The following is a 17,783-nucleotide window of genomic DNA, read 5'->3' as shown; positions in this document are numbered from 1 at the left end:
GTCTACCCATTCATATCAGCAGTGTGGCCCATTAACACAATATACAGTATACAGACAGTCTTGAAAATTGGGGGCTATCTAAAAAGTTTTCAAAAATTGGTGCATTTAAAACATTGCATAAAGGAAAAAAAATAGACAGAACCAGTTAACTGAGCCTTTGGGACTGACATTGTGTGTTATTTGATTCTCAAGTAAGTTATACTTTATTTATTTCCCTTTGAGTCCTGTGACAACATATTATTTCGCTGTATGACTCAGTCTGGGAGGAACTACTAGAGTGAAAGGAGCATGAGATCTTCAGATAAATCCCTTCAGGAAAGCTGAACCACAAGATGACTTGTTTTTTAGTGCAAAGGCTTGTCAATACTTGAAAGCTGTTCCAGATTAAATTTCATTATTCAGTACTATGTCTTATGTCCACAGACTTTTTTTGTGCATTACTGGTGCTTTAATAACTGGTAATTATTCCCTGCTTTTGGAACCAGAGTTGTGGGGATGATGAATTTCTAATCCATACAAACTTTTGCTATCTGACAGTGGTATCCCTCTGGTAAGCCATGTTGCTTTTTATCTATTTGGCTTGTCTGTCTGTTCACATCTATACCATATACTGGTCCAAATTTATCCTGACCAAGTGGCATGCTGATTTTTAAATCAACGTTTTTGTACACCATGAAGAACTATCTTTTCCAATTGCCACCAGCTGCGAAGTTCACATACCTGTGTATGAACATGTATCTTATCCATGACTATTTACAGCATTATTTTGTGACTCAGAATTCATTGACTTTCTCTGAAAAAATCTTGTAATTATCCTGCTACTCTAATAACAAGAATCACATGAAATCAGTGTTTCTTAAATGTGGCTGTAGAACAAATGTATGGACAGAGACTTTCCAATGAACAGGATATAGAATATAATTTTAATACCAGTAACAATTCTGTAACTAATTTCTGACAATACAAGCATAACTAGCATCAAGCAGCAGCACACAAGACCCAGTAAGTCCAATCTACTCCTTAGAATGAATAACAGGAATAAAAAGGGGCTAAAAGCATTAAGTATTCCTTAAAATAGAGAAAATAAATGGAGTTATATTAATCTCTGAAATTGTTTTCACTTTTTATTTAAAAACATAGCAGAGTAATTATACTATTGATCAGAAACAATGATATGTCTCTTCAACATAGTGTTATCAGGTTATTTGTTACCTGCCTTTCTCAAAGATCTGTTTTTGAAGGAACACTGCCAACCTGTGATGGATGGACTTTCAGGGAAATAAATAAAACACCAGAAAATTCACTACAGGCAAGTGGAAAGAACTCTAGCTGCTGAATATATACTTAAATCAGAGCTCAAAAGCATTAGCAAGACTTAATGTTTTCTTTTTGCCTTGAGATGCTGTAAATTAGATTATCATGGTTTAAAAGATGCCACCGACCTGTACATCTTGTTTACCATATGCTGTGATCTCTATCCTGTTACACATGCTGTCGGACTGCAGGCTATATTTTCATAGCAAGTAAAAGCTGTACAGCCTTCTATATAATTTAAGACTATGAGAGAGCATCACTAAAGAACATTATTTTGCTATGGAAGTATTATTCCCACTGTTTTCTTACAATTTTCTTTTATAATCCTCTTCAGATGATTACAAGGGGTTTTGCGGTCATGAAAGCCTTGTGCAACTGGAATCAAATTAAGGATGTCAACACTGAACATTTCAGAGAAGTATGTGCAATAATATGTATGTGTTCTGTAGCAGTACCCTGACCATTCTACTATGCTTTGTGCTTGCTCCCACTGTATGGAAGATCAAGAACACATCAACCAGCATGGGACCCTATGGTATTCTGTGCTCTGTGAACATGCGTATCAGAAGCCAAGTTACTTACTTTGGATGGTTCAGCAGTCTCATCTTTCCTAATTCAATACTTCCATGATTCACATCACTTAACTTTCTGATACTAGTACAAAAGTGAAAAAATACATTACATTCAGAGCCCTGCTGCTATCTTTGCACTGCTTCTGATAAGCAGTGACAATTTCAGTTCACAGTTCTTTTGCAGTTTTCCAGTTTGCAAAAGGAGAAAATAATACTAATCTGTTGCCTAATGGGGTACTTCAAAGATGAGCTGTGAGCATGGATGACTTCTTAAATTACACAATGTTATTACGGCTATAAAAAATAAGATACTTATGGATCTTTTTAATAATTTTTTCATTAAGCACAGTAGTGCAAGTTCTCAAAATTCATGACCATTGCTGTGGCTTTACTGCTGTTAATCTTATTTGATGTTGACTTCGATAAGAAACACTAAGTGCTTTTAAAATGCTCAGTGTGGATTTATTCTGACCGGATTTCCTACTTTATAAAGCTTCTGCCTTAGTGAATCAGTTTACTACCATTTTTCCCAATATTCAAGAACAGTTATTTTCAATGCTATAAAGTTTCAATTAGTGGCAGATAAGAGGAACTGATTGCTTCCTTAGCTGAGCTGACAATGGAATCACTGGAAAGGGAGACCCAAATCCATATATGTAGAAAGCTGAAGAACTGAACCCTAAGGGGGAGATTGCTGTAGACAGCTCACCACTGGAAACAGAGGAGAATCTTCCTTCTCTTCTTTGCCTCTCACTCTGAGCTGAGGTTGCTTAGCTGCATGTTAATGAGCCTTTCTTTTACTGATGTTATCCAGATCTTTTGTGGATTCTGATAAAACACTGTAACCCAGAATTAAATTATCTACTGTTTTGCTGAATTAGTTTTCTGCCAGATTAGGCAGTTGAAGAGATGAATCAGCTGGCAGAGGAATATAACAAGTATCAGTTGGTGCAAGGTTAAGTAGTGAGAGCATGAAGCAAGTGTAGGCAGAGAGGAAGAGTTGAGCAGGGAAAAGGACATTGCTATTTTGGCAAGTGGCAAGCTGTTAGATGTGCCTAAATCATCATGCTTAATTGTATTCTAATTTCACCTAAGGAAAAAGCAACTTTTGAATCATGCCCTGTAGCATTCTGACCACAAAAGCTGGCAAGTTACTTCTGTGCTACCTTGGGGATATATTAATAGCACATGATGGTTTCTAGCTAGTACATACTTCTTAAAAAAAAAAAAAAGCAAACAAACAAAAATCCCAACAACAACAATAAAAACCCAACCAAAAATTAGATATGAGTCTTTACAGTCTAGAGGTGAGATACAAACATACTAGAAATATTCCAAGAAGAAGAGAAAAATACAATTATTTAATTTCAGGACCTGGAAGTTTTTACAGTATTTTATTTATTTTTACGACTTAAACAAAAACAGCAAAGCAGGAAGAGCACTTACAGGCAAAGTGTCTATACTGCAATAAAATGTTCTAATGTTCTAACCCTGTCATGATTTTCCTCCTTAGAATACATCTGAGCTTGGTTTTTTTTTATCTGTAATGCAGGACTGTAATTCATCTAGAAGCTCATGTGCTGCTGTTGTTTATTTCTACATGGCCATTGAGAATGGGACTGCAATTGGCATCCTGCCAAATCCTTGTTTTAGGCCATAAAGAATAAAATATTTGCTGGATTCTAAGAAAATACACAGTTAAATGATTAAAGTAAATAATTTTGTGAGCAATGCAGCTAAATGAGATGTGGTTGTCTTTGCATATCTTAACTCATTGCAAATTCTTGATGGAAACTTTTCTTGCATTAGTATCTTTAAATGCTCCCTCTCTTACCTGCCTCTACATGCACAATTATAGGTGTTCCTATGCAAGGATTCTCTGGTGCATAGTTCACATGGGAAAATCTTTTCTTATTGAGGCACTTACAGTACCTATCCTCTCAGATCTATTTTCATCTAACTGGTAGAAATTTTATTGCCCTTGAGATGTTTTCCCTAAGATAAATGCAAGTGATTTTGAAGTTTCTGAAAGAGACACAGAGAGAGGCAAGGTAACAGTGTAAACTTAACTGCACTCTATTCAAAAAGGAATGTACATCTAGGAAGTATTGCTGAAAGGTAGGTTGTGTGACAACACAAAATACATAGCAATGACTATTCTGTGGAATTAGCTGCTTCTCCTAGGTATGGATACATCTGTAGAAATAGATAGATAGATAGATAGACAGACAGACAGACAAGGATATTTGTTTTGTAAACACAGTGCTATGGATTGCTTGGGACAACACTCTGAACAGATAGTTGTTACCAACAGCTGTATTTCCTGCTGGCAGGGGATGAAAGTGTCAGATTTATGCAGAATACTGTGCACAGCAGTGAAACAATTTTAGCTTTAAATACAAAACCTTACATTAAGGAGGAAATTAACACATTAATCAGTAGTATTAACTACTTCAGTCAAGAAATAGAGAGCTTCACCATTCTTTTTCTCTGCTCAAGCTTTAGGCACAAGTGTTTGTTGGCACAATTTTTTTTCATCTCCTTTTAAGGTTGTCAGCCAAATGGTTCACCAGTCCCGCGCCTGAGTCTGAGCTACCTCTGGCATGTTTTAGCAAGACCGATGAAGTAAATCCTTTGTCTTCAAACTTCTGGAGCACTGGCAACTTCTCAGCTCTACATCCTATTACAGTGTAGATTCTTCTTATGCTTATGTTCTGGCTGAAAACAACTGGAGAATTTTGACTGTGTCAAAGGCACCTAAGTGCCTACCTGACAGTTAATGTTCATGTGGCCAAATCTCTGTTCCCCTCACCAGAAAAATAAACCAGAACAAAGAAGGTCTGAGTCATGTTTCCTGCTGTTTAAAAGCAGAAATATCTCAAGCATTCTTTAGGGAAAGCAAGTCTTCAAAGATAAGAAAGAGGCAGGGGTGCTAGCAGTCATATTTTACCCCATGGAAAAGACTCAGTTAAGCTATTGCTGAATGGAGGCTGCCAAACAAAGGTGAAATATATGTCTCTGAAGATGCTTTAAGGATTTGTGCAACTAAAGAAATGTTTTATTCTGCATCTTAAAAGAAAAAAAATATTGTGGTAATAGTTGACTTAAGGCCTGAAAAAAGAACCGATTTAACATTCTTCACTTTTACCAATCACTCATACCACTAAACTATAACTAAAAACTCTATTTTATAGTGAAAAGGGTCTGTAACTTTTGGACACAGATTTTTTTTTTATCATATTAGAGAAATTCTAGATTTTTAATAACTCCAGCAAAGCTGGAGCTTCAATTCTGTTCAATTGTTGTGCTGGTTTTGGCTGCGATAGAGTTAATTTTCTTCATGATAGCTAGTACCAGGCTATGTTTTGGATTTGGGCTGAAAACAGTGTTGATAATACAGGGATGTTTTGTTATTGCTGAGCAGTGCTTACAGAGTCAAGGCCTTTTCTGCTTCTCACACCACCCTGCCAATGAGTAGGCTGGGGGTGCACAAGAAGTTGGGAGGGAACACAGCTGGGGCAGCTGACCCCAACTGATGAGAGGGATATTCCATACCATATGACATCATGCTCAGCATATAAAGCTGGGCGGAAGAAGAAGGAAGGGGGGGATGTTCGTAATAATGGCATTTGTCCTCTCAAGTAACCATTATGCGTGATGGAGCCCTGCTTTCCTGGAGATGGCTGAACACCCGCCTGCTGACAGGAAGTAGTGAATGAATTCCTTGTGCTGCTTTGCTTGTGTGTGCAGCTTTTGCTTTCCCCATTAAACTGCCTTTATCTCAATCCACGAGTTTTCTTGCTTTTACCCTTCTGATTCTCTCCTCCATCCCACAGCAGGAGGAGTGAGCAGGCGGTGGTGTGGTGTTTAGTTGCTGGCTGGGGCTAAACCACAACAATTGTGTTCTAAATGATGTTATACAAAATTACACTGAAACCCTTATTTTTCTAATATTGGAGAGATGCAAATAGGTGCTACTGTGAAATGACCTCTATACCCAACTTCATCTGTACGAATAGTTCCCATTGTATTCTCTTAAAAATTTGATTTTAATAGGAAAATCCAGCTATGGAGATTTCTGCACATGTAATGGAGCATGATCTTATTTTAGCTCTTCTGCTTCACAGAGATGTGTCGTGCTAATTAAGGATTTTGGATTAGTGAAAATGAAGAATGGTGAAAGCAAGTGATGAGGAGCTCTAAAAAAGCTATTCAGGCCTCTCTGCAGCCTCTGCGCAATACTGTGTAGGATCCCAGCACTGCAGAGTCAGCTACATCATTATTAATGTTTGTTTAATATATTTAAATATAGGCCAGGCAAGGTCAGTGCTTAGAAAAGAAAGCTCTCAGGACATGTTATGCTATTAAAAGAAATGCTTTGGTGATTTAATAATTTAATAATATAAGTTTTCGTTTTGAGGATGAGCTGTTGTCATATGTTAAGGAGTGTCTAAGAACATGTTGGTGAGTAAATGGTCGTTAAGACTTGTATAGCTCTGTGCTCAACATTAGGACTAGTATTAAAGTCCAAGTACTTAGTGTGAAATAGAACTACAACCTGGTTTATGCTACAGGGTTGTCAATGTAACCAAGTGTGTGAAACACACTAAGGTGTGAGAAAGTGAACTTCTCGGTTTATGAAACAGAACAGGTACAGGCCTAGGAATAGGGCCTGAGCTCTTGTGGACCTCTGGCCCTTGTCTCTCCCCTCCCTCCTCCAAAGAACAGTTAAACTTAAGATTTCTTCCTTTTTTTGGCAACATAAATATTGGGCCTTTAGATTTTGAATTCTTCAGTATTAATCAACTCCCATTTTCTTCTTTTCCAACAATCAGCAGTTAAAATTTTCCCATATTACAGGAAAAAAATGGTATTTAGTTAGTCATGTGATAGCAGACGTGTAGTGGTCAGGGAGAAGGGAGCAGGTAAGGCAGTAATAAGGCTAAAAATAAAAATTAAGGTTAATTCGCAACGAACGGAGCGTGGCGGTGAGATGCAGGCAAAGCTGGCCTGGCCCGGCGGCATTGAAACGACCGTCAGGCGCCTGCGGGGCCTCTGTGCAGCTGGCCGGGGCGACACAGAGGGAGGCCTGCGGGGCAGCGCCAGGATCCCCCTGCTGCCGGGTCATTCCGCCTCTGCGGCGGCAGGGTGGCGGCCGGCATTCGGCTGACACGCCCGAAATAGCCCAGACGAGCAGAGAACCGACATCCCGACAATCGTCCCCCATCCCCCCCAGGGCTCGGAGAGCCGCACAGTACACTGCCCCACCCTCCCCGGGCGTGCGGAAGGCGGGTCTGCGTGAGGAGTAGGCGGTGCAGCGTAGCCCAGCCAGGGGGTGAGAAGGACGCAGGCGCCGAGGCCCGGGCAGAAGATGGTTGGTGTGGCCTATCTCCCTTGAAAAAGCTGCTGAGCAAGTTGCTGCGGACTGAGCCTGCTGCGCCGCTGGAGGGGTGGTATAGGGTCGGTAGGCAGTGACTGCCGTGTGAGGGGCCGCAGCGGCCCGGCGGAGCCCGCGGCAGCGCCCGTCCTGGGAGCATGCGGCGGCAGGAGGAGGAGTGAAGAGTCGAGGCTGCGTCTCCGCGTCGTCTTCTCATCCCTCGCCAGGGCTTCGCTCTCGGGGGCTGAAGGCGGACTCCGTGAGGAAAATGGAGCCGTTTCCCAGCGGTGAGTACTGCGGCAGCGCCGCCTGCCACCGGGCGCACCCCGAGCCGGCAGCGGAGCCCGGGACGGGGACGAGCGGCGTCTCCGCGGCAGGCCTGCCCAGCCTCCTGGCAGAGGGGCGCCCAGGCGGGCCCCCGCGCCGCAGGGTCCGGGCGCAGCTGGGCGTCTCAGCGGGAGCTGCTTGCCCAGAGGAACAGGGGAGGCTTCTTAACCGTGGCGTCCCCATGGTCCGCGGCTTGGAAATTACCTCAGTTCTTGTTTTATTTGGGTTAATTAGGCGCACATGTCTTTAACTAGGAAGGTGAGAGGAGGCTCCCTCTCTTTTTCGGTACAGTTGTACTTTTTATTGCCCTGTCATAGTTTCACGGTGGCAGATAACAGACACTACAAAGCCGGGGCAACTTCTACACCAAGGTGTGCTCTCACTATGTGTTGCTCCGAGGAAAGAGCCTTAAATGCGTCCGGAGTGTCAAAGCCATCGTGACTCTCTGATGGGAAGGACGAACCAGACCCTCTCTTTATGCCGTTTTCCTGATCGAGGCGCTCTGGACAGTGTGACCTCCCAGCGAGGTAAAGGAGAAATGAAATACAGGAGACTCTAGGGTGTTTGAAACAATGTTTCAGGGTGTTCCCGGAAGCCAGGAAGCTTTCAGAACTGTCAATACATTGGCAGAAGTGCTTGAAATAAAGATTGTGGTTGCAGCTTTGAGAAAAGCATACACGAGCATTTGTTGACGTTGTGATACAGCAGTATGTGTGCATCCTGTGCTTGTGACTGAAACAAAGCTATGTGAAGTCCATGTTACTACTGCTTCTGTAGTAACAAATTCTACCCGTCCAGGGCAGAGGAGGAAATGAAGCTCTCAGATCAAACTGAAACTGAAGTACATTTGGTTAGACTCAAGAAAGTAGCCAAATATGGAATTAGGACAAGACACTGAGTAAAGCAACAACCTTCCTGTTGAAAATGCAGCGCTTTTATTACGGGTGGGATTTAGTGTGTTAAATGACAAGCATGCTGGGTAGCCATAGCTAAAACACAAGGTAGGGTTTGCTGCATTATATTCTAACTCCTCAGTGACCTGCCAAATCAGAGTACAAAAATTCTGCCAAATTCAGAAAAATCCATGCAGTAAAAACTAAGTTTTCTGTTTCACTTGAGAAATATATTGTCATTGCCTTGTGTTTCCCTTTTCTCAAATACACTAAAAATTCCCTATCCTTTATATGCTGCCATTTAAAATCTGAAGGTTGTGAGCTCTGGGCATATCTTGTTGGTTTAACTAGCAAGATGGCCTTTTTTTTTTTTTTTTTTTTTTTTAAATTACACTTCTATGGAGGGTATTTTTTGTCATGTTAAATTACAGTTTGTACAAGCAGTTGATGTTTTGGTTTTGTACTTAATCCTGGCCTTGGTAGAAGATCTTTCAGCTACAGCTTTATTACAATCACAGGGTTATAATCTGCATTCCTGTATGCCTGGTGAAAAGACCTTGTCTTTAATGGTAATGCAGTTTTGGGGAGAATTTTTTTTAAAGTCATCTTGCTGAGTCCATTCCCTTTGAGAGAGACAGCCATCATGTTGCTATCACTTTAAAAGTCTGACATAATACTGTCATTGCATTGTGCAATAAAACCTTAAAAAAATTTTGCTCTTTATCCATGCAACTGGAAGAAATGGCAGTGGGCCTGAGCATACAGCTCAAAGGTACTTTGTGCTACTGCTGAGAAGCGATGTTCATGCACAGAGCTTCCTAATTTTGTTCACTGAAGTGAAAAAGCCTGGAGGTGATGGTGAGACTGTTTGGAAGAAAATTTGGAAGTGAAGCTGGTCAGTAAATTTCCTCCAAAAAGCTGGCTCCGCTGGAAGGGACACTAAAGACAATGTGCAAATATTAGAGCAGAGATGTTGCTTTTTATTATGATGATCTTGAGGCATGTTTGGTACTCAATAGCAGCTGCTAAAATCTGAAGTGAAGAGGGTGCTTACACTATTGGCTTTTTGAATAGAGTTCTTGTTTCCATGGCTGGTGGTCTGGAAGCTTTTGTGGGCATCAAATCTTTCAAATAAACTTCACGGTAACTGAAAGTTTTTTTGTTTTGTCTTATACGGTAGTAGTGAGTTCTGTCTGTGAGTCTGTATGTTGATTTCCTGTGCAAAGTGCTGTGTAAATTCAGAGGAAAAGATGGCTCTCAGAGGAAGCTTACAATATTGTATTTGTAGCGCTCTTGAGTTCTTTGGGGCTTTTACCCTTGTAAAACAAGCATTGCCGTTGGATGCAGAACTCTAATGCCAATTTGTCAAACTGTTAAGAAAACAATTTCTTGTTTTACTTTACCTATTCTAAAGCAGAATGGATGTGTATCTTAAAACAGTTTTTAAGGCAGCAAATGCACTGAAGTGGATGTGGAAGATCACTTTTTCTAATTCAATATTTGGTGGGTTTTTTTCTTTTCTTTAAATAAAAGCAGAAACAGCCATTGTTAATTTCGAAAGTCAAAGAAAGCCTTATCCTTTCCTTTAAATGCTACTGGGTGTGCTGAACTCTTTATTTTTTGAATAGTTCCTCCAGTGGAAACACTCAGATAACCTAAATAAAAATGTTTAAGATTTCTTTTGACTTCACCCCCCGCCCCTGTACTGGAAACTTAGGCCCAGTCCTCTTTGGAGAGATCTCTGGTATGCCTTCCCTCCTGCTCCAGTGTTTGGTTGGAGATAATGTGTGAGGTCTGTAGCTCTGGAAGAACAGTTAATTGCAGATCTATTTTTAGGGCCTGGAATAGCTAAGTTAATCATAGAATATCTTGAGTTGGAAGGGATCTGTAAGGATCACCGAGTCCAACTCCTTGCTCCTCACAGGACTACCTAAAACTAAATCATATGACTAAGAGTGTCATCCAGACGCTCCTGAACTCTGACAGGGTTGGTGCCATGACCACCTCTCTGGGGAGCCTGTTCCAGTGACCAACCACCCTCTCGGTGAAGGACCTTTTCCTAATATCCAATCTGAAATTCCCCGGAAATGTTATAAATTAGTAAATGTTTTAGAAGTGGTTACTGGTAAGATTTTATTTTTTGAGACAAATTTCTCTATTTTACATGACTATTCTTAATTTGAGACCTTTCCAGAAATATGAATAATCAAAGTATAATTAAATGTGCCTGGAAGACTTCCCTTTTCTTGCACATTTGTTGTGTGATCTCAAATTCCTCTGAATTGGGAACTACAAATTAATGAGCAGAATTTATTAATTCTGACTAGTCATTTGTTACCTTAACAGTTTCACTAAAAAAAGCAAAAAAAGTGAAATACTGACTAAAAGGGATATGTCATGTAGTTTGGGACAACACTTTTGGAGAATATTACAAAATATTTGCAAGCCTTTTGCTTTTATTTTTAGATGGTATATGTTTCTGAAAGATCATTTCCTATTTAGTTCATTAAACACGGAACTTGCCATTTGAGATGCAAGGAAAAGGTAGAAGTGAACTATTACAGTGTTTCTCACTTAAGACAGGTGATGTTCATGAACAAGTAACTGCAGAAGGGATATCTTGTGATGATCTGCTGAAATGCAAATAACATTCACTGACATTGTTGAATTATTTTTATCTTTTTTTTTTTTTTACACAGCAAGTGGAAACTTTGAAATTAATTACATAACTAAACTGATGAACAAAGTAAAAAGGCTTTCATGGGAAGAAGTGGTTTTTTTTGTAGACGCTAGAAATAAACCAAGTTAGGTAATGTCATTTACAAAATGAAAAATGTCATTTGCAAAATCTAGTTACTTCAGCTAGTTCCTGTCAATTTTGAAATGTTTCTTTCTTTGTGTTAGCTTTGTTCAGGATATAAATGTATTGGAGATTGCAGGAGCGTGTTCTGTGTGCATAGCCTAAGTCTGTTGGGGGCAAAAAGCATACCCTTAACTGTCAGTATTTTATACTGTTGTGTCATGGAGCAGAAGGGTTCCTGTTTGTTTGAAACTGTATTATTCAGTCCTAAACAACAGACTGAGTAATCTGTTGTGGTAAGACAGTACATTAAAAAATAATAAATCTAAGAGCACTGTTCTCGGTGTCTTCCCCTCCACGTTTTGCATATGCCAGCATTTTAATTTAGTCAAATATTACTGACAGAAAAAAATGCTGATTGCATCTGTTTCTAAATGTGAGTTTTATGTTGTTCAAGTGTGTGTTACTAGATAGTATTTTTCCACAACGCTGTGTTGTAGCATCTGTGTCTTGTGTGCCTGTGTCATCTAAGCTAAACAGGAACCTGTTTTCTCAATGAGTTGGATACGTATTTGCTTTTACTGCATTTCTGTGAACTTCCTGTCTAGCAGTGGATTCTCAGAAATGAATTCAGTAATTTGGACACAGTCTGTGTAGCTGAGAGAGCAATCATCCCTCTCTGGGCTCCATTCATGTCTATACACAGATTAAGACTTACATGCTTTCTTTTGCTGGCACTTTACAGTACAAGCTGGGATCTGGATGTATTAGTGTCCTGGTTTCAGCTGGGATAGAGTTAGTTGTCTTCCTAGTAGCTGGTATAGTGCTATGTTTTTGAGTTGGGTATGAGAAGAATGTTGATAACACTGATGTTTTCAGTTGTTGCTAAGTAATGTTTAGTCTGAAGTCAAGGATTTTTCAGCTTCTGATGCCCAGCCAGCAAGAAGGCTGGAGAGACACAGCCAGGGCAGCTGATACTGAAAAAGCTGTCGAAGAAACTCTCTAAGACTTGATTTTGGAGTTTTAGAAAGCAGGCATTATTTATTGCAGCGCTGGGTGCACAGGGGATCGCTCCACCTATCGTGCACACCGTCAGGCCTAATTGTGCAGGTTAAGTACATGTTCTACATACATATTCACTAGATTTCTGAGAAATGTTATACCTATTCATTAGTTTTCTGGGAAACTATTAGCATATGCAAATGTCCTTTATGAAGGCACATTGAAGGTCTCTGGTGGTCTTCAGGAGTCCTCTGGTGGTCTTCCATAGTCTTCCTCACTTGTCCGCTACTTGACCCTTCTCAGATGATTCTGCGCAGTGTGATCTTCTGCATGTTTGATACATCTTATCCTAAAGAATGCTTGTTAGTGCTTCTATTACCTATGCTTACATTTTGACATAATCCATATGGATACTTCTAAGCTAAGTTACCTAAGAGGGCTAAAGTCCTTATCTTCTGCAGAAACTGCAAGGCCATCCAAAAGCAATTTCTCATACATTTTGCAACATACAGAACTTTAATCTACTACTGATTAACAAATAATTGGGCAAAGAAATAGCAAGGACATTGTATTCAGAAAAACATCTTGCATCACAGCTGACCTGAACTGGCCAAAGGGGTATTCCATACCATGTGATGTCACATCTAGTATATAAACTGGGCTGGGGTGATTGCTGCTCGGGGACTAACTGGGTGTCGATTGGCAGGTGGTGAGCAATTGCATTGTGCATCATTTGTATATTCTAATCCTTTTAGTATTACTATTGTCATTTTATTAGTATTATTATTAGTTTTCTCTTTTCTGTTCTATTAAACCGTTCTTATCTCAACCCCTGAGTTTTACTTCTTTTCCCAATTTTCTCCACCATCCCACTGGGTGGGGGGGAAGTGAGTGAGCGGCTGTGAAGTGAGTGAGCGGCTGTGTGGTGCTTAGTTGCTGGCTGGGGTTAAACCACGACAATCAGTGACAAATCTGGAACAGAGTACTCCAGCACCTGTTACAAAGTGAAAAGCAATTTAATCATCAGAATAATGAGGGAAATAAATTAACATATGAAGAGAGAAGAAAGAAAGAACTTAATCTGCTTGAAATGTTTTCTTCTGACAAGATGAAACACTAGGAGTTGGAAGGAGATGGAAAATCTATTTCCCTGTTAAAACAATGTCTGAAGATCAGTGTATAGATGTTCACCATGGACTGTTAGTATTTTTCCACTAAGGAGATGGTATTCCACTTGTAGAATAAATGAAGCCACTGAGTACCTGCATGATATCTCATGAGTCAAAAATGTTGAAAGCTTATGTTGACCTCAGTATCCATCTGTAAAAGTATTCCAGGACTGTCTTGTCATGATTTTTTGGGAAGATGATGCGAAGTCCAACAACCGTGTTTGACATTTGTGAGGCTGTGTGTACATGTGCTAGATAAAGCCCCATAATGACTGCCACAGAAAGGATAAAACCATTTTTATTTGTTTAACTAATCAGAATATTTTTTTCATGTTTGATGGGCATTTGTATAATAATTACCCACAAAGAAGCTGAATTTACCTTTATTTAATGTATGTCTCTGATTTCAGTAGTGATTAATTCAGCTGCATTCAGAGAATTCAAGTTTTCCTTTTCCTTCTTCACTCGGTGATTTGAGTGAAGGAAGTTCAGTGAATTTCCAGCTCTGCTGGACAATACTTGTTTTTCATTAAGTACAAAAGCAAAGATTGTGTATAAGAGCAAAACCATTAAGATTTCTTTGTGAGTGAGAGCCATATTATTCCTTTGTCTATCAGAGAAATTTGTATGCATGGCAGCTACTGCTTAGACTTCTGTCCAACACTACCTTAAAATAACATTAAATTAACTTAAAGTACACCAGCATTTTTTTGTGAGCTGAGTTTTAATTGCCTCTGTTTTAAAGAGTACATATGTAGCTTTTAATAGCTGTGCTTTGACTATTTTTGATACTGCTTTAAATAGTGGAATTATATTAACCTTACATTGTAAGAATCATAAAAAGATTGTGTACCTTGTAGCCAGGAAAAAAGGGAGAGAACCAATGGACATTCGAAGGAAGTGGGGAGGATGGAGGGGAGACAACAGCTCTGGGAAACTGAGTTGATCAGAGACAGGAATTCTGGGATAATACGGTGTGTTGGGTTCTGCCCAGTTTGCCTCCCTGGGGCACAGCTGATGTTTTATTCCATCATGAGTGTTCTCTCGCAAAAGATGTTCAAAGAAGATCTCAGTGCCTAGTTCTTCTGTTGGATTATTCAGGGTGCGTGGTAATGTACTGCAGCAGTGGTCATCTTTACTGCAGCTATTGAAGAGTGAGAGAGAGGAATCCTGATTCCACTGAAATGTGACACTTTTGGCATTTTATTTGTTCATGTGGAGATAAGGTGGATTTTGATTTTTGGGATGGTTTCTTCCCACCAAATCTCCCACCAAGCTGGTTGGAGGAATCTGTTTCACTGTGCTTTAGTAAGCATAGCTGAGTGCAGAGAGCTTTTCTTGGGCTGTAATCAGTCTTTGACACTGAAGGAACAGATTCTGCAAATACTGGTGTTCTTGTGTAACAATACTTCCATCGCAGCACCATTGACTTTTATGGAGAATCAGTTGTGTTTAAAACTTAAGAATGTGCCTAATTTACCTACTGCTTCAGGGCCTAACACTGCTTTTTATTTAAGCCTTTCTTTGGTATAAAATCTGACAATTTCTTCTGCAGTAATAATGAATTGTTAACACATCAACAGAATCACTTGTAACTGTTTTTCATGCATGTAAACCAATCTTTCTGGAAACAGCCAGGCTTGTATTTGTGGGAGTCCAGAAAGCTTCAGAATACTTTAGAATCCTTATTACTTCTGAGCTGTAAACCATTATAAGAGAAAGACAAAGAGCAGGTTTTCAGAAAATGGAACTGTGAACATAGCATGTGTAAGTGTGGTGGGTTGACGCTGGCTGGATGCCAGGTGCCCACCAAAGCCGTTCTATCACTCGCCCCTCCTCAGCTGGACAGGGGAGAGAAAATATAACAAAGGGCTTGTGGGTCGAGATAAGGACAGGAGAGGTCACTCACCAATTACCGTCACGGGCAAAACAGACTCAGCTTGGGGAAAATTAACTCAATTTATTACAAATCAATCAGAGTAGGGTAATGCGAAATAAAACCAAATCTCAGAACACCTTCCCTCCACCCCTCCCTTCTTCCCAGGCACAACTTCACTCCCAGATTCTCTACCTACCCCCCCCAGCGGCGCAGGGGGACAAGGAATGGGGTTTACGGTCAGTTCATCGCACGTTATTTCTGCCGCTTCATCCTCCTCAGCGGCAGGACTCATCACACTCTTCCCCTGCTCCAGCATCGGGTCCCTCCCACAGGAGGCAGTCCTCCATGAACTTCTCCATTGTGGGTCCTTCCCATGCGCTGCAGTTCTTCACGAACTGCTCCAGCATGGGTCCCTTCCACGGCGTGCAGTCCTTCAGGAGCACAGTGCTCCAGCGTAGGTCCCCCACGGGGTCACAAGTCCTGCCAGAAAACCTGCTCCGTGGGCTCCTCTCTCCACAGATCCGCAGGTCCTGCCAGGACCCTGCTCCAGCATGGGCTTCCCACAGGGTCACAGCCTCTTTCGGGCATCTCCCTGCTGCAGTGTGGGGTCCTCCAACGGGCTGCAGGTGGATATCTGCTCCACCATGGACCTCTATGGATGGCAGGGGGACAACCTGCCTCACCATGGCCTTCACCATGGGCTGCAGGGGAATCTCTGCTCCGGCATCTGGAGCATCTGCTCCCTGTCCTTCTTTACTGACCTTGGTGTCTGCAGGGTTGTTTCTCTTACATGTTCTCACTCTCTCTCCAGCTGCCATTTCTGTCTGTCCCACAACTTTTTTTTCCTTCTTAAAAATATTATCACAGAGGCGTTACCACTATCACTGATTGGCTTGGCCTTGGCTGGCGGCAGGTCCGTCTTAGAGCCGGCTAGTATTAGCTCTGTCGGACACAGGGGAAGCTTCCAGCAGCTTCTTACAGAAGCCACGCTTGGTACCCCCCCCCCCCCCCCCCCCCGCTACGAAAACCTTGCCACACAAAGCCAATACAATAAGCCATCAGTTTTGTTATCCAAATTTGTGCTTTTTATCATTGATGGAGATACTGACGAGGCCTTGGTGTCTCTTTTGGCACAATTGAGTATTCATAAGTGTGAATACTTTTATGTAAAGTACTATCCTACAGACAACTGGAAAATAATTAAAGGAACCATTACAAAATATGCGCTCTAGTAATTAAAAACACAAATGAAAATAAGAACTAATAATGTTTAAAAGCATGTAACCTGTTAAACTTTGCACAAGTGAAAAGCAAAATCCAAGCAAACAGATTAAATCTTCCTTCATATCTGTCTTCTGTGATTATAATACTGTGATGCTACTATGACAGTGGTCTGCATTGCAGTGGTAGGAATGCTGTGTTTGTCCTGCATTATGTACACTGATTAGGCTAGCAAGCTCCATCAGAGCAACTGACTTGTTGGCAACTCTGTTGATTGATTTGGCAAAAGTTCAGGCTAGTGCTCTGCTGAGGGATGGTGCCTGGAATAGAAGAGGCTACACTAAGTGTTAAAATGCAGGAGGGTCGATATCCATTACACTTGAAAGTTCTTTGTGATTGGTTCCACACCCCACCCCTCCCCCTCTCCCCCTCCCCATAAAGCAGTGCAAGCCATTTGTGTGCAGTATCTAAAAGAACAATATGTAGATTCTAAACCTTGTCTTTGCCAAACTTGGGTGCTTTTCACAGAAAGAGTAGGCCATGTTGTGGTAAGTTTTCATCTGTAAAAATTATGATTCTGAGATTAAGATCAATGAAGGCAAAAAAACCTTGTGTGGAGCAGAATAGAACTGTTATTATGAGGGGTTGTATCATTGGCAGGGCTATGATCTACAGAAATTCTTCTCTCCTATGTAAAAATTGGTGATTAAAAATATGCTTCGTCTAGAGAGGAACCAAGGTTTGTCTTTTTTTATTTCTGTTGTATCTTTTCCTCTCATTTACTGTTTTATTTCTTTTTCTGGTAGCAGCATATGTGTTCCAAACTGTATATATATTCTAATAACAGCGGTGTGGCCAAGGATATGTACATTGCTGGGCAAAGCAACCCAGAGTACTCTCAAGATGAAAATAGCTGCCTGTATGCACAGCTTGTTGATTGGACCTCCCTCAGGGTTGGCTCTAGAATGACCCTGCTGGTATTTCTGCAGAAACCTTTCACAAACCCTGCAGGGCATGTTCATCTGCTGTATAGATCGGTCTGGCACTCTGTGCAGTCTGCAGCTCTCCCACCTGCTTTTTCCATAGTGAGAATGAGTGAAAGAGATGATCCCCAGGGTACCTTCTGGTATCTGAGCTGCCCCCGCCCCCATGGTGGTGGTTGTAATGAAGCTGATTTCACAGCTGATATATGATACCTGGGTATGGTTTTGGAGCAATTTAGATCTCAG

At 40.9% G+C, this 17,783-nt stretch overlaps 1 protein-coding gene across 7 annotated transcripts in view; it reads left to right on the top strand.

Moving 5' to 3' along the window:
- The first annotated feature begins 7,310 nt into the window (after positions 1-7,310).
- The window catches only part of LNPEP (leucyl and cystinyl aminopeptidase), a 76,745-nt gene continuing 66,272 nt past the window's right edge, over positions 7,311-17,783 (top strand). For 3 of the 7 annotated variants that reach the window (XM_052775912.1, XM_052775908.1, XM_052775915.1), the window contains exon 1: positions 7,387-7,550. In XM_052775912.1, coding sequence (XP_052631872.1) covers positions 7,532-7,550 — 19 coding nt within the window. In that variant the 5' untranslated portion in view covers positions 7,387-7,531. Of the gene's footprint in view, positions 7,551-8,087; positions 8,535-17,783 lie in introns of all 7 variants that reach the window. The other 4 variants (XM_052775910.1, XM_052775909.1, XM_052775911.1 and 1 more) reach the window with 3 other exon arrangements.

The sequence above is a fragment of the Harpia harpyja genome, chromosome Z (assembly GCF_026419915.1).
Source record: "Harpia harpyja isolate bHarHar1 chromosome Z, bHarHar1 primary haplotype, whole genome shotgun sequence".
NCBI lineage: Eukaryota > Metazoa > Chordata > Aves > Accipitriformes > Accipitridae > Harpia > Harpia harpyja.
This window is presented reverse-complemented; position numbering and strand designations above follow the sequence as displayed.